At 42.8% G+C, this 27794-nt stretch overlaps 2 protein-coding genes across 2 annotated transcripts in view; both read left to right on the forward strand.

Moving 5' to 3' along the window:
- LOC143270612 (phospholipase A2-like) overlaps positions 1-27794 on the forward strand; it is a 326364-nt gene that overhangs the window by 22670 nt on the left and 275900 nt on the right. The window lies entirely within an intron of this gene.
- Positions 23909-27672, forward strand: LOC102908132 (phospholipase A2-like). Its single transcript, XM_076560614.1, has 4 exons — positions 23909-23999; positions 25215-25374; positions 25837-25964; positions 27474-27672. The coding sequence occupies exons 1-4, from the start codon at positions 23966-23968 to the stop codon at positions 27578-27580; spliced, it is 429 nt and encodes a 142-aa protein (XP_076416729.1). The 5' UTR covers positions 23909-23965; the 3' UTR covers positions 27581-27672.

Raw genomic sequence — 27794 nt, forward strand, 5'->3', positions numbered from 1 at the left:
AGGGCTGACAAGCAGAAAGAATAAATAGAGGAGAAATCTGGTTGGGGTGAGAAGAAGGAGAAGGAACAGGAGAACAGGGAGAGGAGGACGCTAGGGGCCAGCCGCTGAGTATGTGTGAAAGTAAGATATACAGATGTAAGTAAAGGAAAAAGCCCAGAGGCAAAAGGTAGATTGGATAATTTACATTAAGGAAAGTTGGCTACAAATAAGCCAAGCTAAGGCTGGGCATTTATAAGTAACAGTAAGTCTTGGTATATTGTTTATAAGGAGCTGGGTGGTTGGCCCCCAAAAGAGCAAAGAACCGAAACATAAAAGAGTAAACAACAAGAACAACATTTTGGAGTACTACCATGGGCCGTATTTACATGGGGCCTGAGAAAGTTCTGAAAAAAATAAAAAAAATACGATCGGTCTCCTTTAAGGGTTTCTATGGGACAGTGAACTCTTGAGCAACCAGTCTGTTAAGTAGGAAGAAAAACTAAGTAAAAACGCCTGCCCCAGTGCAAGCATTGGCATTTGGCATTCTCGAGCTCTAGAAAGGTTGAATGCAGTTCCTGGTCAGATGAATCTCTGGTATCAGGCCAAGACCTTTAAGCTCGTCTCTCATGAATGGAGAAGCAGGTAGAGCCAGTTGCTAGAGCATCATGGAGATCCTAGCCTCACTACTTAGCAGATTTTTGCTCTGGGCGACTCAAAAGTCTAAAAGAAATGAAGTAAAAGAGATCCAGATGTAAAACCTCTGAACACTTCCAGTGTGTTTAGTAATGTGTGTAGGTTTAAGACAAGAAAAAAGGTATATCCACAGAAAAAAGTGAATAGTTTAAAAATAAAGTCTTGGGAAGGGTGGTGGGGGGCACACCTTTAGTCCCAGCACCCGGGAGGCAGAGGCAGGTGAATCTCTGTGAGTTTGAGGCCAGCCTGGCCTACAAAGTGAGTTCCAAGACAGTCACAAAACTACACTGAAAAACCCTGTCTTGAAAAGTTAAAAAAAATCAAGGAAATAAGCCGGGCGGTGGTGGCGCACGCCTTTAATCCCAGCACTCGGGAGGCAGAGGCAGGCGGATCTCTGTGAGTTCGAGGCCAGCCTGGTCTCCAAAGCGAGTTCCAGGAAAGGCGCAAAGCTACACAGAGAAACCCTGTCTCGAAAAACCAAAAAAAAAAAAAAAAAAAAAAATCAAGGAAATAAAGTTGGTAGTTTATCTATAATAATCAAATTTGGAGTCACATTAGGTATGTTCTCAAGGTTAAATAGGTATATATTAGACAGATGACTTTCAAACAGTTTGAAGATATACAGAATATGGCATTTAAGATGTTTAACTCCCTAAGGCTTTTCATGACAATAAGACACATCTGCTCCTGGCAGCACTAATTTACTTCAGAGAAAATGATAAGTATCAAAGAAGTTCATAGGAGTTTGTCTTCAGTGTGGCAAAGCTAGCCATTTGGACAAGTAATTGTTTTTGCTTTGACTGCTTGACTGTATGTTGTATAAACTGGCCATGCAAGACCCACCTGAAAGTGACTGCTGAACTTTGTCAAAGCAAGGCAGGATGGTCCTCCAGGGTTCCTGCTTCCCAGAGGAGTCTGCCAGACATTCTACAGGACCCAGAAGAAAGCAACTGACAGACTTTGCCAGTGGGAGGCAGGACAGACTTTCAAGTTTTTTGCTACACTGAAAAGTCTGCCAGATACTCGGACCTGTAGCCTGAAGATGGATGCACAAACCTTTGAAAGGACCAGAAGACACCACAACAGGCTACTTAGTCTTCTCTCAGACATCAGGCCTCAATTTCAGTGTCCTGAGAGTTGAGCAAGCAATTTCTGGGAGGGCCATGAACAAAAGACATAGTCCTTGCAGTAGCTCCTTTTCTGTACCTACTCCGACCACTCAAGGATCAGCCAATTGTTCACTGTCTGTGACCCCTCACCAACTTAGAGCTATGTGAATGAGACACGGACAGAGCCTGAGCCACTGAGTCCACCCCCACAGTCAGTACTTGCTAGGCCAGCATCTCTCCATGGCAGCTGAAGGACAAAGCCTGCAACTTGTCCAGGCCTGCCCCCAAATGGATAATGTTAATCCTCAACTCACTCTACCCAATTAAATGTTACTAACATGTTGCTACTTGCATGAACCAATCATGAGTCTATTCCTATGTAGTCTGTAGACCCCCAACTCCACCCTGCTTTGAAAACCCTGCCCCATTGTTACTCAGGGTCTCTCTTGTTCTGTTGCTGAGTCAGACTGATGGAGAGTTCCAAGAAAACTCAAAATAAAAAAGACTCTTAACTTTTTTGTCTGATTTGAGGCCTTGGTGGTCCTTGGGGAAATCTGGGTACAACAATTGAACAGGAATTTAGAGTGACTGTCCAGGCAGTCAGGTGTCTCTGTCACTTCTAGAGATTTGAAAGTTGCTTTCAATGCACTTCCTGTTTACTCAGGGGTCTTGGATGGAGTGGAAGGCTCGATAGTTATAGTTGCAGTTTTCCTTAATTATGATAGAAAGTAAATTAGGTATAGAACTTTGGAGTAACTAAGATGGCATGATGGTGGAGTGTTTTCTCTGAATTTGCTAAATACAAATGGGCTGAACATTGTATATGTAATTCTTACTTGATAACTGCTTTGTTGTATACATTTTACCTATGGTAAGCTTAAAATCTTTCCTGTTTATTTAGACAAAAGGGGGAACTATTGTTATATATTTTTTGAAGATGTGTTACATATGTTTATACTGTAGAATGTTTGTTTTAATAATGCAAAGATGTGTTGCATTCTTTTATGTGGCATTTGTTCAACTCTGTGAAGCTTTGTTTTTTGCCTGCCTAAAACATCTAATAAAGAACTGGCCAATAGCAAGGCATGAGAAAAGATAGGAGGGTCTGGAAGGCAGAGAGAATAAAGAGAGGAGAAATCTGGAAGGAAGGGAAGAAGAAGGAGAATGAGCAAGAGAACAAGGAGAAGAGGATGCTAGGGGCCAAGCCACCCAGGCACCCAGCCACATGTCAGTCATAGGGTAAGTGTGAAAGTAAGATATACAGAAGTAGCAAAGGAAAAATCCCAGAGGCAAAAGGCAGATGGGATAATTTAGATTAAGGAAAGCTGGCTATAAATAAACCAAGCTAAGGCCAGACATTCATAAGTAATAATAAGTCTCTGTGTATATTATTTGTATTTATTTGGGAGCTGAGTAGTGGGTCCCCAAAAGAGCAAGTGACAAAAGGGTTAAAAACAACAACAGAGGGGAGGGGTGAAGAGAGAAGGAAAGGGAAGACAGAGAGGTAGGAGGGGAGAGAAGAGAGAAAGAAGCAGTGTCACATGGGCACTAAAGGAACATCTTGGTCCTAAAAATATTGGACTTAAAGCCCTTCTGCTGTGAGCTCATCATAAGAAGTAGATATAGGAAACCAAACTAGACTGACCATAAATGATTCAAAGGCAGGCTTACATCCCGGTTGTAGGGAAAAGGGGCTGGCTAGAGAAACCCACCCTGAACCTGGAGTCCAGAATTAGGGAAGGATGGCTCAGATAAGGCCAGTGAGAAAAACACAGTTTAGCTCAGATCAGAGCCATCTCTGCCCCTGTCCAACTGACTTGTGAAATCAACCTGACAGAGCAGGACAGTAGAATCCTGGCCCTAGGGCTCAGGACCAGGGAAAGAAACACAGCCTGTGTTTGGGACCTGAGCCAGAGTGGAACCAAGCAGTTCCAGGCTTGACTCTCCCGAGAAGTCAGAAAACCTTCCTTTCCAAGGTTGGGCTGTTTCTTTGCAGTCTCAACCATGAGAGCTGTGCTAAACAGCTCCAGGTGTCTGGGACACCTTCAGAGCAGATCTCTTGTCCTAAGTAGCTCGAGGTGTCTGGGATACCTTGCCCTCTAGGGCTGAACTGTCTCCTCACAGTTTCAGCCATCAGTTTACTAATATTGGTGCTGAAACCCGGGACACCAAACACAGACGTTTTGCAGTTTTCTTATACCAGTGACCTTCCAGTCTTCTCTGTGCCTAAACACACAGCACAGAATAATTGTCCAGTAAAGTACACAGCAGCCTAATTTTTTCCAAGAAACAAAACAGAGCACATCCTCTTCTCTACCTTTCTCTATCACCCAACCCCACAGGTGAAGCCAGGTTAATCTCTGGTTCCCTGATCAACAGGATTTAGAAATGAGATGTCTCATTGGCTAAAGGCTACATGGTTTTCACTTTCCTTTAGTGAACAGCTGTCCAGTCCTCATCCTTTTCACCCCAACCTCATCCCCACCTGTGATTCAAACTCAGTTCTCACCCCTCTCAAGTTCAGGCCTGGTGGGCAACAGGTGCAGCTAGAGCAGCTTATCCAGATGTAGTCACTGGTAGTAGCTGGTAATGGCTGTCCAGAGTCCTGCTGGGAGGGTAGGGGGGCTCTTGAGTATGGGGAAAACTAATTCAACTCACCCCTACAAGGTTTTTATCCGGGGAAGAGGTGAGTAGTGGGGGAAAAAGAGATTCTAGGATGGTAAGTTACAGGGTACATAACAGATGGTCAAATGCAGAGACCAGAGGGCGTTGGACCAGCAGACATTGTTCACAAGCCACCATGTGATTGCTGAGAATTGAAGCCTGGTCCTCAGCAAGAGCAGAAAGTGCTCTTCTGTACTGAACCATCTCTCCAGCCTCTGTAATAGATGACTGTCAGCTTTACACACTGGGTAGGGAGAGCCTCAGCTGAAGGATTGCCTGCATCATATTGACCTGTGGGCACATCTGCTGTGAAGGAATTTGCTGTCTGTCTTTCTTTTTTCCTTTTAGACAGTGTTTCTTGATGTATCTCGTGCTGTCCTTAAATTCACTCTGAGACCAGACTAGTGTCAAACTCAGATATTCGCCTGCCTCTGCCTCCTGAGTGTTGACATTAAAGCCATGCACCACCACCACCACTACCACCTGCCTACATTTCTAGTTTTAAAATGAAGTTTGTAGGTTAGTAAGATCTATCCTACAATACAAGTCTCTTGACCTTAGTTTGATTCTTGGAACCCATTTAAAGGAGGAAGGAGAGACCTGACTTCACAGAGTTCTTCTCTGACCTCCACAGGTCAGGATGAACCTCCTTCTGCTGGTCACTCTGCTCACAGGTAGGACCCTTGTCCCCTCTGAGTGCCCCCATGTCCCTTGTCTTCAATGCACAGTTTCCCAATTGTCACACCTGAAGTTCTTGTTTATGGCTGCAATTCTATTTTTTTCCTGGCATTTTTACATGAGAGGGTTTCTTTGAAAGTGATGGCTGGTTTGAAATTCACTCTACAGACCATCCTGGTTTGAACTCAGATATTCACCTGCATCAGCATCCAGAGTGCTGTGATTATATTGTGTATGTCCCACTGTACCTGGCTTCTCCTTCATTTTAATGGTGACCGAGTATCCCACTGCAGACTGAATCTTGGTCATTTACCTACTCCTCAGCTGATGAACAGTTTGTTGTATCAAATGCTGACATTTGATGATCTGACCATTGTCCTTGTCTGTGAGCTGTGCATGGCCATACAACAGATTCCTTCTAATTCTTCCAGTGTAAAACAATGAGGAAGTGTTGGCTGCTTCTCTGGTTCAAAGTCTCAGCTAGAGCTGTGATGAATCCCACTGCTGGCTAAGGCTAGGGTTTCACCTAGGCTTGAGTAGAGATGGGCAGCTTTTAAAAGGAAAGAAGGGTAGGGTGGCGGGGAGGAAAGAAAGACAGGAGGGGAGTGGAGAGTGAAAGATGCAGTGTCACAAGGGCACTAAAGCAAACATCTTGCTCTAAAAATACTGGATTCGCTGGGTGGTGTCCATGCAGGCCTTTATTCCCTGCACTGTAGATGCAGAGATTGGCAGATCTTTGCAAGTTGGATCCAACCAGGTTTATAGAGCCAGTTCCAGTTCAGACTCCAAAGCTATAGAAAACTCTGTCTCAAAAAAAAGAGCCCCCTCCCCCAAAGAACTGAACTCAAACACTTGTGCTGTGCACTCATCATGAGAAATAGCATACAGGGGCTGGAAAGATGGCTAAGAGGTTAAGAGCACTAGCAGCTCTTCCAGAGGTCGTGAGTCCAATTCCCTGCAACCACATGGTGACTCACAAACCATCTATAAGAGATCTGGTGCCTTCTTCTGGCCTGCAGGCATATATTCTGAACACATAATAAATAAATAAGTAAATCTTGGAGATAAAGAAAAGGAGTTGGATATAGGAAACCACACTGGACCAACTATAAATGACCTGAAGGCAGGATTATATCCTGGTGGACTTCCAGTCTTCACTGTGCCTTAACACACACCACAGCATAATTGTCTCAGTAAAGCGTACATCAGCCTAACTTTTTGAACAAAGAAAACAGGACACATCCTCTTCTCTACCTTTCTCTATCATGAGACCCTGAAGGTAAAGCCAGGTTAATCCCTGGTTCCCTGGTCAACCAGGATTAGCAATAACCTGTCTCATTGGCTGGTTAAAGGCTGCATGGTTGTCAGTCACTCTTTTCCTTTAGTGAACAGCTGCCCAGTCTTCCATCTTTCTCACCCAACCCCATCCCCATTGGAGTCCCAAAGCTCAGGCCTTGACCCTCCCAAGGTCAGGTCTGGTGAGTAACAGCTGCAGCCAGAGTGTCCTGCTCAGGAATAGTGTGTGGTGATGTTTTGCTGGTGCTGAAATGTGATACTTTATTTGTCTGTTAATAGGTAAAGTTGCCTGGTGATTGGAGGTCAAAGCAATCCAGGAATGGAGGTCAGGCAGAGGTGGCACATGCCCTTGATTCCATCATGTGGCAGGCAGAGTCTCTGTGTGGTCCGGGATGCAGCCAAGTGTGGTGACAGGTGCCTTTGGTCCTGGTGCCAACCATGGAGACCTGGAGGTCTGTGTGGATGGGCAGTGTAGTGGGTAGCCTTTCCAGCTTTGATCTGGAAGTTCCAACCCCCACTGAGGCTTTGGCAACTGTCATGCCTACAAGGCAGGGCCAAGGGAGGACCCCTGGAGACCTGAGATCCGGATGGGCAAACTCTCTCTCTGTTCCTGGACTTTGGATGGTGGAGGTTGACCAAGCAGAGGTCCAGAGAACACCACTGGACTGCAATATACCTTCTCCAGACCCCGCGGCCTCCCTATCCCTTCATTTGTAAGTTACCCACTAAATAAATCTTCCTTTTAACTACGTGGAGTGGCCTTAATAATTTCACCAATAGGGCAGTGACGAAGTGATGTGGCTGGGCTTGGAGATGGTGAGAGGGCAGAACAACAGGGCAACGGAAGCTCAGTCTGGACAGGAAGAGGCTCTCTCTCTGTGGAAGCTACAGTGTGGTGGTATGCTAAGGCTAATTGTGGCTATTTGCTCTGATCTCTTTAGCTATTGCCTCTGTATTTTGCTCTGTTTCTTATTTAATAAGACCATTTAGATATTTGGCTATAATTGGCTCCCATGTGGCAAGAGTCCATTAAAAACCCATCAGTGTTCTTTCAGGCCAGTTACAGGCTCCAGGCCCAGACAGAGGTACAAGCGGTCTTGCTGCACGCAGTCAGAGCTGCACTTAGAGCTGCACTTGACCAATCCTACAAGTGGTCTGGCTACACGAAGCTGAAGCTACTTGTGGCCAGATCTCCAACTCAGGTGGCGGGAGCTTAAAGGAGCTGGAGCTACAAGCGGCTCAGGCCCAAAATGGCTCAGACTGGAGCATATGGTGATATTTTATTTGTACTGAAATGTGATTTTATTTGTACATTAATAAATAAAGTTGCCTTGGGGTCAGAGATAATAGCAAGCCATCGCAGAAGCCAGGCGGTAGTGGTGCACGCCTTTAATGCCAGCTCTTGGGAGGCAGAGCTAGGCGGATCTTTGTATGTTCAAGGATACAGCCAGCATTGGAGACACACGCCTTTAATCTCAATACCAACCATAGAAGACCTGGAGGTCTGTACAGACAGGCAGTGACGAAGCGGTCATGTGGTTGGGTTTACAACCAGTGAGAAGGCAGAACAGAAAGTCTTTATAAAGACAAACACACAGGAAGTAGCTCTCTTGGCTGAAGAGGATAGCTACAAAGTGAAGGGTAAGGCTCTTAGCTCTGACCTCTTGGGCTTTCATCTTTGCATTGGTTCTGTGTTTCTTATTGAATAAGATGGTTACTTCTACATTTGGTGCCCAACGTGGCAAGAATCCATTAAAACCGCTTGGCTTGGCTTGGCGGCAGGTCCGGTTTCCCCCCTGGGCAGCCTGGCTCCCTAGCTTGGGCCCAGGTCGGCTTAGGTCTCAGGATGGACTGACCCCCAAGCATTATCCACAGCTGGAGCTACTTGCTTAAAGCTGGTGCTACAAACAACTCAGGCCTGCCGAACAGGGCCCTGCCTGTAAAGCCAACGTGGTTGGAGCTTAAGGAAGCCGGAGCCTAGGCTTGACTCGGCTCAAGTGGGAATATGTGGCTGGATTTAAGCTTTTAGCCAGAACTTGTGGCTATGCTTTCTTGCTTTCTCTCTCTCTCTCTCTCTCTCTCTCTCTCTCTCTCTCTCTCTCTCTCTCTCTCTCTCTCTCTGGATTCATACCTCGGACACTAGGTGGCTGTTTTGAAATTCCCTCATATTTCTACTGTTCTATGCAGACTTGGTAAGTCAATTAAGATATCAGATATTTTAAAGGAAACTATTTAAAAGAGAAATTTTTTTCCACACTAAAAAAAATGGGTTTTATGTGTACACTGGAAGAAAATTGGGCTTTGTTTGAAATTTTAGGTGGTCTGACAATGGAACAACTATATGATAAGATTAATGTTGATGGAATTATCCACTTTATTACTTTTCTTGTCCTCATTTTACTATTTAAAAAGATAGTTTATTTAAGTGCCAGGATAAAAGATTTAGAAAAACCTGTTAAACCTGTTAAAATGAATTATAGAGAAATTCAAATTCAGACAGAAGAAATTAACAGTGAAGTTATTTCAAGATTGGATCATATGGTTACAGAAAGAAAGCCTGTTTTCATACACTCACCCTTAATTTATCCGGTAACTGTACAGCAGTTACCTGATCAAGTGAATACACAAAATATTTGGACTCCAATTGAAATGTTAGATTTATGAAGGTTTAAGGAAGCAATAGTATCTTATGACATGCATTCCCCATATGTAAAGCAAATGTTAAACACCTGGTCAACTTATAATAGGATTATACCACAGGATGGGCGGGAGCTGGCACATGCTGTTCTGGAACCCGGACAGAGGCTCCAGTGGCAAATGTGGTTCAAAGAGGAGGCTAAAAACATAAAAAACAATGGAGGGATAAAGGAATACAAGTCTTCCAGGATCAGCTTGTTGGAGAAGGCCAATATGCTTCAGTACAAACACAATGTTTTTTTTTTTTTTTTTTTTTTTTTGGTTTTTTCGAGACAGGGTTTCTTTGTGTAGCTTTGCGCCTTTCCTGGAACTCACTTGGTAGACCAGGCTGGCCTCGAACTCACAGAGATCCGCCTGCCTCTGCCTCCCGAGTGCTGGGATTAAAGGCGTGCGCCACCACCGCCCGGCTTCAAACACAATGTTTATGTGATGTCCAAACCCTAATTCTATGTCACACTGCAGCCTTGAATGCATGGGAAAGAGTTGAGGAATGAGGAGAGAAAATGGAGTCATTTGCAAAGGTTATACAGGGCCCCAAAGAATCTTTCACAGATTTTTTACAAAGACTGGCTTCAGCAGTAAAGAGAATGGTCCCGGATTCAGAAGCTAGTCAGATAATAATTGAATCTTTGGCCTTTGAGAACGTGAATGCAGCATGCAAAAGAATAATCAGGCTGTTAAAGGCAAGATCTGCACCTTTGGAAGATTGGATTAGAGGCTCATGACCATGATGATATGTGGGTAGGAGAAGAAATTTCAAAAGGTTTGAGAATTGTTAGATGTTTTGGATGTGCAAAGCAGGGACATCTGAAAAGGGACTGTAAACAGGTCATTCCTAGAAACAATGTTTCTTCAAAGAACAATGGCAACAGAATGCCCCTTCCTTTTGGAGCATGCAGAAGGTGTGGTAAGGGAAAACACTGGACCAACGAATGTAGATGAACAAAGGACAGACAGGGTAATCCTTTGCCTCAGTCTTCGGGAAACTCCCAGAGGGGCCTCAGGCAGGCCCCCATAGCAAATCTAGTTCAAACCTTTCCTGCAGCCATAGAGGAAATCCCTGCTCTGAGTGATTAAATAACCAAACGCCTATTGGAATAAATCATGCTGGTCAGGATGATGAAACAGAGAGAATAGAAAATTCAGGAAGAAACATAAAGAAAATTTTTTGAGAAACTTCTATTAATGAACAAAGACCAAAATTAACAATAAAAATAAATGGTGTTTTGTTTTCTGGTCTGGTAGACACAGGTGTGGATGTTACCATAATTGCACCAGAATTTTGGCATCCAACTTGGCCTCTTCAGGAGGTAAATGTTCAACTGTTAGGAATTGGGACATTATCTCAAGTGAAACAGAGTGCAAGATGGCTCAAATGTATAGGTGTAGAAGGACAGAGAGGAAAATTAAAACCATATATGGCTAACATAGCTATGAACCTCTGGGGTTGAGACTTGTTGAAACAATGGAATACTCAGATTAACATCCCTCCAATCTCAGAAACAAATCATAAACTAGCATATGTTTCTGAGAGAAATATTAGAAGATATTATTCTAATGAGTGGTCACCAGCCATCCATATTATACAAGAACAGGGCACAACTGATAATCTTCCAAAAACACCAACAGCTCTTCCTTTAAAATGGTTAACAGACAAGCCTGTATGGGTTCAGCAGTGGCCTTTGACAACAGAGAAACTCCACGCTTTAGAAGAGCTGGTAGAAGAACAGTTAAATACTCAGCATATTGAAGAATCAACCAGCCCTTGGAATTCTCCTGTATTTGTTATTAAAAAGAAATCTGGTAAATAGAGAATGGTAACAGACCTTAGAGCAATTAACAAAGTAATCCAGCCAATGGGCTCTCTACAATCTGGAATTCCTTTTCCTACTCAGTTACCAAAAGGATGGCCTCTCATAGTTATTGATTTAAAAAGACTGTTTCTTTTCAATACCCTTACAAGAAAAAGACAGAGAAAGATTTGCTTTCACAGTGCCTACTTATAATAATTCTCAACCAGTTAAAAGATTTCAGTGGAGGGTCCTCCTACAGGGAATGTTGAATAGCCCGACTTTGTGCCAACATTTTGTACAACAGCCATTGGAAGTGATATGTAAAAAATTTCCTAAATCTATAATTTATCATTATATGGATGATATTTTACTAGATGACTCCAATGCAGATACTTTAGAAAGAATGTTTGAAGAAGTAAAGAAAATTTTGCCTTGCTGGGGATTACAAATTGCTCCTGAAAAGATACAAAGAGGAGATTCTATTAATTATTTAGGATATAAAATAGAGCTACAAAAATTAAATCCGAAAAGGTGCAAATTAGGAGAGATAGACTACAGACTCTTAATGACTTTCAAAGATTATTTGGAGACATTTCTCATCTACAAACTATTGTTGGGGTAAAAAATGATGAACTGAATAATTTGTTCAAAACCTTAGAATGTGACAAGGACTTAAATAGTCCAAGAGAATTATCACCTGAAGCTGAGAAAGAATTGGCCTTGGTAGAAAAGAAAGTACATGAAGTGTACGTGGATCATATTGATCCAAAGCTGGATTGCATTTTGGGCTTTCATCTTTGCATTGGTTCTGTGTTTCTTATTGAATAAGATGGTTACTTCTACAGGAGCATGTTGCTGGACTTTGGCTTTTAGCTTTTTTCTCTTCTCCTGGTAGGTAGTAGATTCTCTGTCTCTCTCTCTCTCTCTCTCTCTCTCTCTCTCTCTCTTTCGATTCCCACCTCAGACTGCAATCACTCTCGGTAACTGTTTTCAAATTCCCTCGGACTTCTATTGTTCTACACAGACTTGGTAAGTCAATTAAAATATCAGATATATTAAAGGGAGAAGCTACTTAAAAGAGAAAAAATTTTCCCACTTTAAAAAAATGGGAAATATCTTTAAAATAAGGAAATTGGTCTTTGTTTGATAAAAACATTAGGCAATCTGAAAATGGAACAATTACATGAGAGGATTAATGTTGATGGGATGTATGTAATTTCAATTATACATATTGGTTTAATTATCCTTATTTTATTATTAAAACAATTGGTCAATTTAAGTGCCAAGGTAAAAGCTTTAGGAAAACCTGTTAAAATGAATTATAGAGAAATTCAGACTCAGACAGAAGAATTTAAGGGTGAAATTATTTCAGGATTGGACTATAATGTTACAGAGAAACAACCTGTTTTCAAACATTCAAACTTAATTTATCTGATAACCATATGGCAACTACCTGATCAAGGGTGTGTATAAACTAATTGGACTCCAGTTGAAATGTTAGATTTGAGGAGATTTAAGGAAGCTATAGGATCATATTGCATGCATTCTCCATTTGTAACCAAATGTTAAAGTCATGGTCAACTTGTAGTAGGATTATTCCCCAAGACTGGAAAGAATTAGTAAATGCTGTCCTGAAACCCAGAGCACAGTTGCAGTGGCACATGTGGTATAGATATGAGGCTAAGACCATAGAAAGTCAATGAAGAGCTAGGGGTGTGGAAAGTTCCCAAGGATCAGCTTCTAGGAGAAGGCCAATATGCTGAAATACAAAGACAATGCTTATATGATAACCAAACCTTAATTCTATGCCAATAGCAGCCATGAATGCATGGGACAGAATTGAGGAAATAGGAAAGAAAATTGAGTAATTCACAAAAGTTATATAGGGCCTTAAAGAATCTTTCACAGATTTTTTTTTTACAAAGGCTGTCTTCAGCACTAAATAGAATGGTCTCAGATTCAGAAGCTAGTCAGATAATAATGGAATCTTTTGAGAACTCAAATGCAGCATGCAAAAGAATAATAAGGCCATTAAAGGCAAGATATGCACCCTTGGAGGACTGGATCAGGGACACAATTAATGTTGAATCTCATGGCCATGATGATATGTGGATAGGAGAAGCAATTTCAAAAGGTTTGAGGAATGTCAGATGTTTTGGGTGTGGAAAGCAAGGTCATTTGAAAAGAGAATGTAAACATGGCATTCCTAGAAAGAATGTTTATTCCAGGAACAACAGCAACAGAATGCCTCTCCCTTCTGGAGTATGCAGAAGGTGTGGTGAGGGTAAACATTGGGCCAACAAATGTAGATCAACAAGGGACAGACAAGGTAATTTTTTGCCTCTGTCATTGGTAAAGTCCCAGAAGGGCCTCATACAGGCCCCCACAGCAAATCCAATTCAAAACCTTTCCTGCTGTTATAGAAGAAACCCCTACTCAGAGCAATTAAATAACCAAATGCCTATTGGAATGAACCATGCTGCTCAGGGTGATAGAACAGCTGAGGTAGAGAGAATAGAAAATTCAGGAGAAACCATAAAGCAATTTTTTTTGGCAAACGTCTATAAATGAACGAAGACTAAAATTAAAAGTACAAATAAATGAAATTTTCTTGGATGGTTTAGTAGACACAGGTGCAGATGTGACAATAATTGCACCAGAATTTTAGCATCCAAATTGGCCTCTTCAGGAGGTAAACGTTCAACTGTTAGGAATTGGAACATTATCTCAAGTGAAACAGAGTGCAAGATGGCTCAAATGTATAGGTGTAGAAGGACAGAGAGGAAAATTAAAGCCATATGTGGCTAACATAGATATGAATTTATGGGGCCGTGATCTGTTAAAACAATGGAATACTCAGAAGAACATTCCTCCAACCTCAGAAACAAATCATAAACTAGAACATGTTTCTGAGAGAAATATTAGAAGGTATTATTCTTTTTTCTTTATTTAAGAAAAATTTTAATATATATTTTATTTTATAATTAACTTGATTTCACATTTCAGCCATGGATTCTCCATGCTCCCTCCTCCCATCCCCCCAGCACTCCCTCCAAAATGCACCTCCTATTCCCACCTCCTCCAAGGCAAGGTCTCCCCTGTGGAGTCATCCCAGCCTGGTAGACTCAGCAGAGGCAGGTCCAGTTCCCTCCTCCCTGCACCAAGGCTGAGCAGTGTCCCAGCATAGGCCCCAGGCTCCAAAAAGCCAGCCCATGTGCTAAGGACAAGTCCCAGCTCCACTGCCTGGGGGCCTCCCAAACAGTTCAATCTAATCAACTGTCCCATTTATTTCCAGAGGGCCTGGTCCAGTTCCATGGGGGCTCCTAACTCTTGGTTCACAGTTCATGTACTTCCACTAGTTTGGCTATTTGTCCCTATGCTTTTTCCAATCATGGTCTCAATATCTCTCGCTGATACAGTCCCTACTCTCTCTCGCCGATCAGGCTCCCGGAGCTCCACCTGGGGCTTGGCCATGGATCTCTGCATCTGCTTCCATCAGACACTGGATGAGAGTTCTATCATGACAGCCAGGGTGTTTGGCCATCCGATCACCAGAGCAGGTCAGATCAGGCACTCTCTTGAATATTGCCAGTAGTCTACAGTGGAGGTATCTTTGTGGATTTCTGGGGACCTCTCTAGCACTCTGCTTCTTCCTATTCCCCTGGGGTCTTCATTCATCATGGTATCTCCCTCCCCCTTCTCCCACTCTGCTCCTGATCCAGCTGGAACATCCCATTCCTCTAAGCTCTCTTTCCCCTGACACTTGCCCTCCATTACCCCACCCCCACCCCCAGTTTGCTCATGTAGATCTCATTCATTTCTCTATCATTGGGTGATCCCTGTGTCTTTCTCAGGGTGCTCTTTACTAGGTAGCCTCCCTGGAGTTGTGAGTTGCAGTCTGGTTATCCTTTACTTTACATCTAGTATCCACTTATGAGTGAGTAAATACCATGTTTGTCTTTCTGAGTCTGGGTTACCTCACTCAGAATGATATTTTCTAGTTCCATCCATTTGCCTGCAAACCTCATGATGTCATTGTTTTTCTCTGCTGAGTAGTACTCCGTTGTGTATATGTATGACATTTTCTTTATCCATTCTTCAGTTGAAGGGCATATAGGTTGTTTCCAGGTTCTGGCCATTACAAATAATGCTGCTATGAACATAGTTGAGCATGTGTTCTTGTGGTATGATTGAACATTCCTTGGGTATATGCCCAAGAGTGGTATAGCTGGATCTTGGGGGAGATTGATTCCCAATCTTCTAAGAAAGCGCCATATTGATTTCCAAAGTGGTTGTACAAGCTTACATTCCCACCAACAGTGGAGCAGAGTTCCCCTCACACCATATCCTCTCCAACATAAGCTGTCTTCAGTGTTTTTTATCTTAGCCATTCTGACGGGTGTAAGATGGTATCTCAGAGTTGTTTTGATTTGCATTTCCCTGATAACTAAGGATGTTGAGCAATTCTTTAAATGTCTTTCAGCCAATTGAGATTCTTCTGTTGAGAATTCTCTGTTTAGCTCTGTAGCCCATTTTTTAATTGAACTGTTAGGAATTTTGATGTCTAGTTTCTTTTTTTTTTTCCAGAGTTGCAGACCTAACCCAGGGCTTTGCACTTTCTAGGCAAGTGCTCCACCACTGAGCTAAATACCCAACCCCTGATGTCTAGTTTCTTGAGTTCTTTATATATTCTGAATATCAGCCCTCTGTCAGATGTGGGGTTGGTGAAAATCTTTTCCCTTTCTGTAGGCTGTTGGTTTGTCTTATTGACCATGTCCTTTGCCCTACAAAAGCTTCTCAGTTTCAAGAGGTCCCATTTATTAATTGTTTCACTCAGTGTCTCTACTACTGGTGTTATATTTAGGAAGTGATGTCTGGTGCCAGTGCATTCAAGACTACCTCCTACTTTTTATTCCATCAGGTTTAGATTAACTGGATCTATGTTGAGGTCTTTGATCCACTTGGACTTAAGTTATGTGCACGGTGACAGATATGAATCTATTTACAGTCTTCTACATGTTGACATCCAGTTATGCCAGCACCATTTGTTGAAGATGCTTTCTTTTGTCCACTGTACAGTTTTGGCTTCTTTATCGAAAATCATATGTTCATAGGTGTATGAAATAATGTTGGGGTCTTCAGTTCGATTCCATTCGTCCACATGTCAGTTTTTATGCTAGTACCAGGCTGTTTTTATTACTGTAGCTCTATAGTAGAGCTGGAAGTCAGGGATCGTGATTCCTCCAGAGGTTGTTTTATTTGTACAGGATTCTTTTGGCTATCCTAGATTTTTTGTTTTGCCATATGAAATTGAGTATTGTCCTTTCCAGGTCTGTGAAGAATTGTGTTGGGATTTTGATGGGGATTGCATTGAATCTGTAGATTGCTTTTGGTAAGATTGCCATTTTTGCTATGTTAATCCTACCTATCCATGAGCATGGGAGATCTTTCCATTTTCTGACATCTTCAATTTCTTTCTTCAGGGACTTAAAGTTCTTGTCATGCAGGTTCTCTGCTTGCTTAGTTAGAGTTACCCCAAGGTATTTTTTTAATCATTTGTGGCTATTGTAAAGGGTGATGTTTCTCTGGTTTCTTTTTCAGCCTGTTTGTCATTTGTATATAGGAGGGCTACTGATTTTTTTGAGTAATCTTGTATCCTGCTACATTGCTGAAGGTGTTTATAAGTTGTATGAGTTCCTTGGTTGAATTTTTGGGGTCACTCATGTATACTATCATGTCATCTGCAAATAGGGAAAGCTTGACTTCTTCCTTTCCAATTTGTATCCCCTTGATCTCCTTATGCTGTGTTGTTGCCCTGGCTAGAACTTCAAGTACTATATTGAATAAGTATGGGGAGAGTGGACAGCCTTGTCTTATTCCTGATTTTAGAGATAGCGCTTTGAGCTTCTCTCCATTTAATTTGATGTTGGCTGTTGGCTTGCTGTAAATTGCCTTTATTATGTTTAGGTATGTCCCCTGTATTCCTGATCGCTCCACGACCTTTATCATGAAGGGGTGTTGGATTTTGTCAAAGGCCTTTTCAGTATCTAGTGAGATGATCATTTTTTTCTTTCAGTTTGTTTATATGGTGTTTACATTGACAGACTTTTGTATGTTAAACCACTCTTGCATCCCTGGGATGAAGCCTACTTGATCATGGTGGATAATTGTTTTGATGTGTTCTTGGAATCTGTTTGCCAGTATTTTATTGAGTATTTTTGCATCAATATTCATGAGGGAGATTGGTCTGTAGTTCTCTTTCTTTGTTACATCTTTGTTTGGCTTGGGAATCAGGGTAATTGTAGCCTCATAGAAGGAGTTTGGTAATGTTCCTTCTGTTTCTATTGTGTGGAACAATTTAAAGAGTATTGGTATTAACTCTTCTTTGAAGATCTGGTAGAATTCTGCACTGAAACCATCTGGTCCTGGGCTTTTTTTTGATTGGGAGACTTTTAATACTGTTTCTATTTCTTTAGGGGTTATTGGTCTATTTAAATAGTTTATCTGGTCTTGATTTAACTTAGGTATGTGGTACCTATTAAGAAAATTATTCATTTCTTTTAGATTTTCCAGTTTTGTGGAGCACAGGTTTTTGAAGTATGACCTGATGGTTCTCTCAGTTTCCTCAATGTTAGTTGTTATGTCTCCCTTTTCATTTCTAATTTTTCTAATTTGGATGCTCTCTCTCTGCCTTTTGGTTAGTTTGGATAAGGGCTTATCTATCTTGTTGATTTTCTCAAAGAACCAACTCTTTGTTTAATTTATTCTTTGTATTATTCTCTTTGTTTCTATTTTATTGATTTCAGCTCTCAATTAGATAATTTCCTGGTGTCTATTCCTCCTGGGTGACTTTGTCTCTTCTTTTTCTAGGGCTTTCAAATGTGCTGTTAAGTCACTAGTGTGAGATGTCTCCAACTTCTTTATGTGGGCATTTAGAGCTATGAATTTTCCTCTTAGCACTGCTTGCATAGTGTCTCATAAGTTTGGGTATGTGGTATATTCATTTTCATTGATCTCTAGGAAGTCTTTAGTTTCTTTCTTTATTTCTTCCTTGACCCATTTTGATTCAGTTGAGCATTATTAAGTTTCCATTTGATTGTAGGTTTTCTGTAATGTTTGTTGTCTTTGAATTTTAACTTCATACCATGGTGGTCTGATAGAATACAGGTAGTTATTCCAATTTTGTTGTTTGTATCTGTTGAGATTTGCTTTGTGGCCGAGTATGTGGTCGATTTTAGAGAAAGTTCCATGGGGTGCTGAGAAGAAGGTTTATTCTTTTTTGTTAGGATGGAATGATTTGTAGATATCAGTTAAGTCCATTTGAGTCAAATTTCAATTTTGTAGACCTGACCAGTGGTTAGAGAGGGGTGTTGAGGTCTCCAACTATTAATGTGTGGGGTTTTATGTGTGATTTAAGCTTTAGTAATGTTTCTTTTATAAATGTGGGTGCCCTCGTGTTTGGGGAATAAATGTTCAGAATTGAAACTTCATCTTGGTGGATCTTTCCTGTGATGAGTATGTAATGTCCTTCCTGATCTCTTTTGATTGATTTTAGCTTGAAGTCTATTTTGTTGGATATTAGGATGGCTACACAAGTTTGCTTCTTAAGACCATTTGACTGGAAAGACTATTCCCAGCCTTTTATTCTGAGGTAGTGTCTATCTTTGAAATTGAAGTGTGTTTACTGTATGCAGCAGAAAGATGGGTCGTGCTTTCATATCCATTCTGTTAGCCTGTGTCTTTTTATAGGTGAATTAAGTCCATTGATATTAAGGGATATTAATGACCAGTGATTGTTAGTTCCTGTTACCTTTTGGTGGTAGTGTGTGTGTGTGTATTTCTCTTCTTTGGGGTTTACTGCTGTGGGGTTATCTATTGCCTGTGTTTTTGTGGGTGTAACTGACTTCCTTATGTTGGAATTTTCCTTCTGGTGCTTTCTGCAGGGCTGGATTTGTGGACAGGTGTTGTTTAAATCTGGTTTTGTCTTGGAATGTCTTGTTCACTCTGTATATGGTGATTGAAAGTTTTGCTGGGTATGTTAGTCTAGGCTGGTATCCATGGTCTCTTAGTGTCTGCATTACATCTGTCCAGGTCCTTCTGGCTTTCAAAGTCTTCATTGAGAAGTAGAGTGTTAATCTGATGGGTTTATCTTTATAAGTCACTTGGCCTTTTTCCTTTGCTGCTCTTAATATTCTTTCTGTATTCTGTAGGTTTAGTTGTTTAATTATTATGTGGCAAGGGGACATTTTTGGGGTCTTGTCTGTTTGGTGTTCTATAGGCTTCTTTTATCTTCATAGGTGTTTCCTTTTTAATTTGGAAAGTTTTCTTCTATGATCTTGTTGAATATATTTTCTGTGCCTTTGAGTTGGTATTCTTCTCCTTCTTGTATCTCTATTATTCTTAGGTTTGGCCTTTTCATGGTGTCCCAGATTTCCTGGACATTTTGTGTTATGACATTTTTGGCTTTGGTATTCTTTGACTGATGAAACTATTTCCTCTATTGTATCCTCTACACCAGAGATTCTCTCTTCCATCTCTTGTATTCTGTTGGTTATGCTTGCATCTGTGTTTCCTGTTCATTTACTCAGATTTTCTATTTCCAGCATTCCCTCTGTTTGTGTTGTCTTCATTGTTTCTATTTCTCTTTTCAGGTCTTAAACTGTTTCCCTCACCTGTTTAATAGCTTTTTCATGGTTTTCTTGGCTTTATTTAAGGGATTTATTGATTTCTTCCAATTTTTGTTTGTCTTTTCCTCCATTTTATTTTTCATTTTTTTTCTTGAAAGACCTCTAGCATCTTCATGATGCTATTCTTAAGCATCTCTTTCTTCTGCTTCTTTTACATTGTGATGTTCAGGTCTTGCTGTTGGAGGAGGGCTAGGTTCTGGTGATGCTGTATTGCTCTTTATGTTGTTGTATGTACTTCTGCCTTGATATCTGCCCATCTCCTCCTCTCTTCATCCAATGAGAGCTGGCAGTTTGGTTTTCATGCTTCAGGATGTTGCTGGGGTCTCAGACGGATGGGTAAGGGGGCAGGGTGTGTAGATTGCAAGGTCTGGTGGGGGGTTTGGAGAAGTGGGGGCCTTCTGGTAGGAGTTTTGCCTGCTGGCTGGGAACTGGGACAGAGTTGGGTAGGAGTTCCTGGGGTCTGGTTGTGTCCCAGGGATGTGTCCTAGGGGCAGGACTCTCTGGGTATGAGCAGAATCACTCAACTCTTGCTCCAATGAGAGCTGGCAGTTTGGTTTCCATGCCTCAGGAAGTTGCTGGGGTCTCAGGCAGATGGGTATGGGGGCAGGGCATATAGATTGCAGGGTCCGGTGGGGGGTTTTGGTGAGGGGGGCATTCTGGAAGGGGTTTCGCCTGCTGGCAGGCAACTGGGATAGAGTTGGGTGGATGTTCCTGGGGACTGGTTGTGTCCTAGGGATCTGCACTTCCTGTTTACTCAGAGTTCTTGGATAGAGATGAAGACTAGATAGTTATAGCTGCAGTTTTCCTTAATTATTATAGAAAGTAAATTAGGTATAAAACTTTGGAGTAACTAAACGGCATGGATGGTGGAGTGTTTTCTCTGAATTTGTTAAATACAAATGGACTGAACATTGTAAATGTAATTCTTGCTTGATAACTGCTTTGTTGCATATAGTTTATCTATGGTAAGCTTAAAACCTTACATTTTTATTTAGACAAAAGGGGAACTGTTGTGGAATATTCTTTGAAGATGTGTTTCATTTGTTTATGCTGTAGAATGTTTGTTTTAATGATGCAAAGATGTGTTGCATTCTTTTATGTTGCATTTGTTTAACTCTGTGAAGCTTTGTTTTTTGCCTGTCTAAAACACCCGATGGTCTAATAAAGAGCTGATTGGCCAATAGCAAGGCAGGGGAGAGGATAGGAGGGTCTGGCAGGCAGAGAGAATATATAGAAGGAGAAATCTGGAAGGAAGGGAAGAAGAAGGAGAAGGAGCAAGAGAACAAGGAGAAGAGGATGCTAGGGGCCAGCCACTGAGCCACCCAGCCACATGTTAGCCACAGATTAAGTGTGAAAGTAATATATACAGAAGTGGCAAAGGAAAAAGCCCAGAGGCATAAGGCAGATGGGATAATTTAAATTAAGGAAAGCTGGCTAGAAATAAGTCAAGCTAAGACCAGGTGTTTGAAAGTAATAAGTCTCCATGTGTATTATTTATGTGGGAGCCGACTAGTGGGTCCCTAAAAGAGCAAAGTGACAAAAGAGGAAAAGAGTAAACACAAAACAAACAACAGAGGGAAGGGGTGAAGAGAGAAGGAAAGGGAAGACAGAGAGGAAGGAGGGGAGAGAAGAGAGAAAGAAGCAGTGTCACCGGGCCACTAAAGGAACATCTTGTCCCCAAAAATATTGGACTCAAAGCGCTTCTCCTGTGAACTCACATAAAAAGTGGGATATAGAAAACTGGACTGACTGTAAATGATGGGAAGGCAGGATTACAGCCCGGTGACCTTCCAGTCTTCTCTGTGCCTAAACACACACCACAGGATAAGTGTCCCATTAAAGCACACAGCAGCCTAACTTTTTACATGAAACAAAAGAGAGAACATCCTCTTCTGTACCTTTCTTTATCACCTAAACCCACAGGTGAAGCCGGGTTAATCTCTGGTTCCCTGATCAACAGGATTTAGAAATGAAATGTCTCATTGGTTAAAGGCTACGTGGTTTTCTCTTTCCTTTAGTGAACAGCTACCAAGTCTTCAACCTTTTCACCCCCAACCTCATCCCCACCCATGACTCAAACTCAGGTCTCACCCCTCTCAAGATCAGGCCTGGTGGGCAACAGGTGCAGCTGGAGTCGCCTGCACAGGCGCAGTGACTGGTAGTAGCTGGTAATGGCTGTCCAGAGTCCTGCTGGAACCATAGAGGACTCTTCAGTATCCAGAAAACCAACTCAACTCACCCTACATGGTTTGTATCCAGGGAAGAGGTGAGTACTGGGGAAAAAGAGGTGCTAGTATGCTAAGTTACAGCGTACATGACAGATGGTCAAACGCAGAGGCCAGAGAGCATTGGGCCTGCAGACATTGTTCACAGGCCACCATGTGAGTGCAGAGAATTGACCTCTGGTCCTCAGCAAGAGCAGAAAGTGCTCTTAAGTGCTGAGCCATCTCTCCAGGCCCTGTAACGGTTGATTGTCAGCTTCACACACTGGGTAGAGCGAGCCTCACCTGAAGGATTGCCTGCATTATATTGGCCTGTGGGCACATCTGTTTCGAAGGCATTTGCTGTCTGTCTGTCTTTATATTTTTTTTGTTTTTTAATTTTTAGACAGTGTTTCTTGATGTATCTCAGGCTGTCCTTAAATTTACTCTCAGACCAGGCTAGGCTCAAACTCAGATATTCACCTGCCTCTCCCTCCTGAGTGTTGACATTAAAGGCATGCACTCAACCACCACCACCACCACCACCACCACCACCACCACTACCACCACCACCACCACCACCACCACCACCACCACCACCACCACCTCCATCTGCCTACATTTTTTTTTGGTTTTCCGAGACAGGGTTTCTCTGTGTAGCTTTGTGCCTCTCCTGGAACTCACTTGGTAGCCCAGGCTGGCCTCTAACTCACAGAGATCCGCCTGCCTCTGCCTCCCGAGTGCTGGGATTAAAGGTGTGCGCCACCACTGCCCAGCCATTTCTAGTTTTTAATGAAGTTTGTAGGATAGTAAGATCTATTCTACAATCCAAGTGTCTTGACCTGAGTTTATTCTTGGAACTGATTTAAAGGAGGAAGGAGAGACCTGACTCCACAGAGATCTTCTCTGACCTCCACATGTGCACATAAGTGCTCTCTCTGTCTCTTTCACACAAACAACACACATTAATTAGTTGGTTAATTAATAAAAGATTGAGTATGTACTGGATCTACCTCATAGGCTGTGTCAGATTCTTGGGACAGACTTAGCATGTAGTTTATACAGTTAACAGGATTGTAGGGGCCACCTACTCCGGCCTGGGGCAATATGTCTCTGTCTGCATCCCTCAGACCCAAGCCCAGGAGCAATGTCTAGATCTTCTTATGACCTCGAAGCATCCACAGGGGAGGGATTTGGACCTTTGCCAGTCATTGCACTTGACTTGGTTGGGGTGTTGAGCTAGCCCTTTCTCTGTCTCTGGGACAGCACTGATTCAGGCTCTGTCACCATCTACAGCAGCTCTGCAGGTCGGGACTGTGTGTGAGGGTTCACATATTCTACTTCTGTGCTACACACACAGTAGTCACAGGCCCCGTGTGCTGACTGGACACTGTCAGAGCACAGCTACAGGACTCTAAAGAGAAGTCACTGAGTCCTCCCCTCACTCAGGATGAAACTCCTTCTGCTGGTCACTCTGCTCACAGGTTGGACCCTTGTCCCCTATGAGTGCCCACCATCTCCCAAGTCTTCAATGTGCAGGCTCTGCTGATCACACCTGAAGTTCTGGTTTGGGGTTCCTGTTGGGTTTAATAGCCTGTGGGTTGGGGTTCCCTGCTTACCCCATATCCACAAGAGGTGGCACCTTTACCCTGTAGGTCAACTCAGATGACTCCTTGGAAAGTCCACTACAGTCACCTACGCAAGCAATGAAGCCCCTTCTGTCTCTGCCATATTGCCCTGGCACCTTGGGCCTAAAGTGTCCTGACAATGTGATTTTTCTTTTCCTTTTAAAAGACATTGACTTTTATTTTATGTGTTTGAGCCCTTTGCCTGCATGTGTGTCTCTGAACTGAGTGTGAGCAGTGCCTACAGAGGCCAGAGGAGGGGTCTGATCCTCAAGAACTGAGGTCAGAGGCAGCTGTGTGTTGCCTTGTGGCTTCTGGACCTGAGTCTGGGTCCCACACAAGCTCAACAAGTGCTCCTGACTGCAGAGTCATCTCTCCAAACCTTATTATTATTATTATTAGTTTTTACAGGATTATATAGTTCTGGCTCAGGATGTCCTTCAACTCAACATTCTAGCCAAAACTTACCTCAGCCTCCCAAGGGTTAGGATTACACACAGACCTATAAAGAGAGAAGTCACTTGAGTCCTCCACACACTCAGGATGAAACTCCTTCTGCTGATCACACTGCTCACAGGTAGGACCCTTGTCCCCTATGTGTGCCCCCCTTCTTCCTTGTCTTCAATGCACAGGCCCCCAATGGTCACACCTGAAGTTTAGGACTGCAATTCTTTTTTTCTGGGCACTTTACATGAGAGTGTTTCTTCGAATAGTGATAGCTAGTCTGGAATTCACTCTAAAGACCATCCTGGCTTGAACTTAGATATTCACCTGCCTCAGCCTCCAGAGTGCTGGTATCATAGAGTGTGTGTTCCACTCTACCTGTCTTTTCCTGCATTTTAATGGTGACCAAGTATTCCGGTGTATTCTGAATTCTGAATTATTTACCTACTCCTCAGCAGATGATCAGTTTCTTTTTTAATCAAATGCTGACCTTACAATAATGATCTGACCATTATCCTTGTCTATGAGCTGTGCATGGCCATACAACAGATTCCTTCTAATTCTTCCAGTGTAAAACAATCAGCATGTGTTGGCTGCTTCTCTGGCTCAAGGTCTCAGCTAGAACTGTGATGAATCCCACTGCCTGCTAAGGCTAGGGTTTCACCTAGGCTTGCGTAGGGGTGGGGCAGCTTTCAAACTTAACAGATGGTTGGGTTGTTGGGTTATTGAACTAAGAGGTCAGTTTTTTCCTGGCTGTAGATGAGAGTGTTCTCAGCTCCTCAACACAGAGACCCTAGGAGAGCACGGAGTGTGGTGTCTGTCTGTCCTGACAGTGAGAAATGAGCAGGCAAGCAAGGCAAAAGACAATGTCTATAGAACTGAGTCCTGGGGAGTCAGCCCAGCCAGATACAGTGGTGTTCACTTATAATCCTACTACACAGGAGGCTGAGGCCAGAGGGTTCCTATGAAGTCCGAGGCTAGCTTGGTGACAGGGCAACAACTCCTTATCTCAGATAGGTAGACAGCTTTTTGCACAGGCCTGATGACTTTAGTTTCCTCTACAATACCTACCTAGTAGAGAGAGAAAACCATCTGCCTAAAGTTGTTTTGTGGTCTCCTTGTGTAGCATGTTATTTATGAACATGTGCATGCCTATGAACCTGTTTGCAGGCAAGGACATACCTGCACACTTTTGCACACACTTGCACACACTTGCACACACACTCAGATCTCTTCACTGCTCTCCTGATGCAGCATCTGGTGGGACTCAGGAGGAAGCTAGCAGGCAAGCATCAGACACCTGGTAAAACCCGGTGAAATTGATGGAGTGTGCTGTGCATTCTTGTAGCAGGTGCTAATGCTCACAGCATCAGCCGTCGGTCTTTGTGGCAGTTCAACAATGTGATCAAGTGCACCATCCCTGCCAGTCATCCCTTGTTGGAATACAGCAACTATGGCTGCTACTGTGGCTTTGGGGGCTCCTACACTCCGGTGGATGAGTTAGACAGGTGAGTGATCCATCTGGTGGGAGACTGGAGCATCTGGGTTGGTGGGAACAGGACACAAGCAGAGCATCTCGTGAGGCACAAATAGGAGACATGCAGATTCACAAAGCATCATATATTTTGTTTAGTTTCTTTATTATTTTTGTTTGTTAGTTTCCAGACAGGGGTTCTCTTGTAGCCCTAGGTTTTATGGAATTCCTTCTGGAGAGCATGCTGGACTTGAACTCAGTGTTCATCTGCCTCTGCCCCCCAAGTACTGGGATTAATGGTAGACACCACTACACTCCACAGAAGTTGCTTTCAATAAATATATGCTTAATAGAAATCACAGACTCTCAAGCCTCAGGATGATTTATTCTGGAATATCATGTTTAAATCATCCTCACATGTTTGAGAAAGACTGCAGGTGAGAACTGACCTCCTCTAGGTCCATAGTCCTTTCTCAGCTGTTCCTTCCTCTTCCAGGTGCTGCCAGACTCACGACAATTGCTATGATCAGGTCATGAAGATGGAAAACTGCAAATCCCTCATAGACAACCCCTACACCACCTCCTACTCATACTCATGCTCTGGGACTGAGATCACCTGCAGTGGTAGGTTTACCCTCTGGGACCCCTGGATTCTGCTTGTCCCTCATGAGTTTGGAGGGCACAAGGAAGTAACAAGGACAGTCACCATTTAGTGGTCATTTCCTTGGTCTCATTTGACCTCACAACAACCTTATCAGGTAGATACTAAAATATAGATGACGTCACTGATGAGGAACACGAGGAAGGCAGGGTCACTTGGCCATGGCCACCCAGCTTAGAAGTGATGACATTTGGTTCTGGAACACTGATCTACATCATTTCAAAGCCTCTGTTTAAAAAAAAATTCAAGATTTTATTTATTTCTGGAGCAGGCATTTCTGTGACACTACACAGGTGTGCAGGTCTGAGGACAACTTGCAGAAGTCTGTTCTTTCAAATATGTGAGTCCTGGGGATGGAACTCGATTTCAGACTGGGCAGCAAGTGCCTTTATTCCCTGAGCCATCTTGCCTGCCCAAAGCCTCCCCTGTTAGCTGCTGTGTTATACTGATTCCATATTGACTAAACAACTGAAAGCTGCATCATTGGCTATAAGCCAGATACTGGAGTAAACACTTATGCAGTGCAACATTTATCATTCCCATTTTACAGGTGAGGATTCAGAGGGCTGGGAATATAGATGAGTTGTTAGAGTGCTTGCCTAGCATGCACAGACCCCTCTTCCACCTCCAGAACCCATACATTGAGTGTGGTGGTTCACACTTGCAATCCAGCATTTGGTGGAGACAGGTTTATCTTCAGTTATATAAATTTATAAGTGGTAATTCATATTTGTAGTTTTTTATTTTTTTGAGACAGAGTTTCTCTGTGTAGCTTTGAGCCTGTCCTGGAGCTTGCTCTGTAGACCATGCTAACATCAAACTCAGAGAGATCTACCTTCCTCTGCCTACCAAGTGCTGGGATTAAAGGTGTGTGCCACCACCATCTGACTGATAATTTTATTTTTATAGGTTTTAGGATTAAATATATGTGTTTATTTTTATGTATAGAAATGGGTTGGCATCCTGTGTCTTCTTTAGTCACTGTCTCCCATGTCTGTAGAGTCTCTCTCTCTCTCTCTCTCTCTCTCTCTCTCTCTCTCTCTCTCTCTCTCTCTCTCTCTCTCTCTCACACACACACACACACACACACACACTCACTAAACATGACACTCACCTTTAACTAGCCTGAATGAGCAACAACTTTTGGGGATCCATGCTCCTCACTTCACTTCCCAACAGAGTTACAGATGCCCCATCACACCTTGCTTTTTACAGGGTCTCTGGGCATCCTAGGTCAGGCCCTCATGATTGTATGGCAACCACTGTACCAACTGTGCCATCTCCTCAGCCACAACAACTAATGTTCATATTATCAGTGTGTTCCAGCAATTTGGACAACACAATGGACTTCTGTGTGCGTTGTCTTTCAGACCATAGCTGCATCAATGGGAGGGCCACTGGGTCCTTTGGCCATAGAAAATAGGGAGCAGGGTCATGGGCTCCACTCAACTTCCTTTCTTGTTTCTCTCCAGACGAAAACGACCCCTGTGAGGCCTTCATCTGCAACTGTGACCGTGAGGCCGCCATCTGCTTCTCCCAGGCTCCATACAACAAGGAGAACAAAGGCATTGCGTGTTAGACTTGTCACCTCAGTTACTGGGACACCATCCCTGCCTGCCTGTTTGTGGTCACTACTCACTGCACCCTCTAATAAAGCACATATAGAAAGAACTCAGCTTTGGTGATTGTATTCTCTGTCTACTGAACATAAATAGATCCTCAGAGAACCTTATCCTGTCTATTCCTGGAAACTGAAGGTTAATGGGAAAGACCTTTCTAGGGAGCAAGCACCT

The sequence above is a fragment of the Peromyscus maniculatus genome, chromosome 23 (assembly GCF_049852395.1).
Source record: "Peromyscus maniculatus bairdii isolate BWxNUB_F1_BW_parent chromosome 23, HU_Pman_BW_mat_3.1, whole genome shotgun sequence".
Classification (NCBI taxonomy): Eukaryota; Metazoa; Chordata; class Mammalia; order Rodentia; family Cricetidae; genus Peromyscus; species Peromyscus maniculatus.

What these genes read in the sequence shown, in the direction of transcription:
- LOC102908132 (XM_076560614.1), top strand. Translation starts at nt 23,966, where the DNA reads ATGAAACTCCTTCTGCTGATCACACTGCTCACAG. An exon ending in GCTGATCACACTGCTCACAG is followed by an intron (nt 24,000 to 25,214) that starts GTAGGACCCTTG and finishes GCATTCTTGTAG; the next exon opens with CAGGTGCTAATGCTCACAGC. An exon ending in GACTGAGATCACCTGCAGTG is followed by an intron (nt 25,965 to 27,473) that starts GTAGGTTTACCC and finishes GTTTCTCTCCAG; the next exon opens with ACGAAAACGACCCCTGTGAG.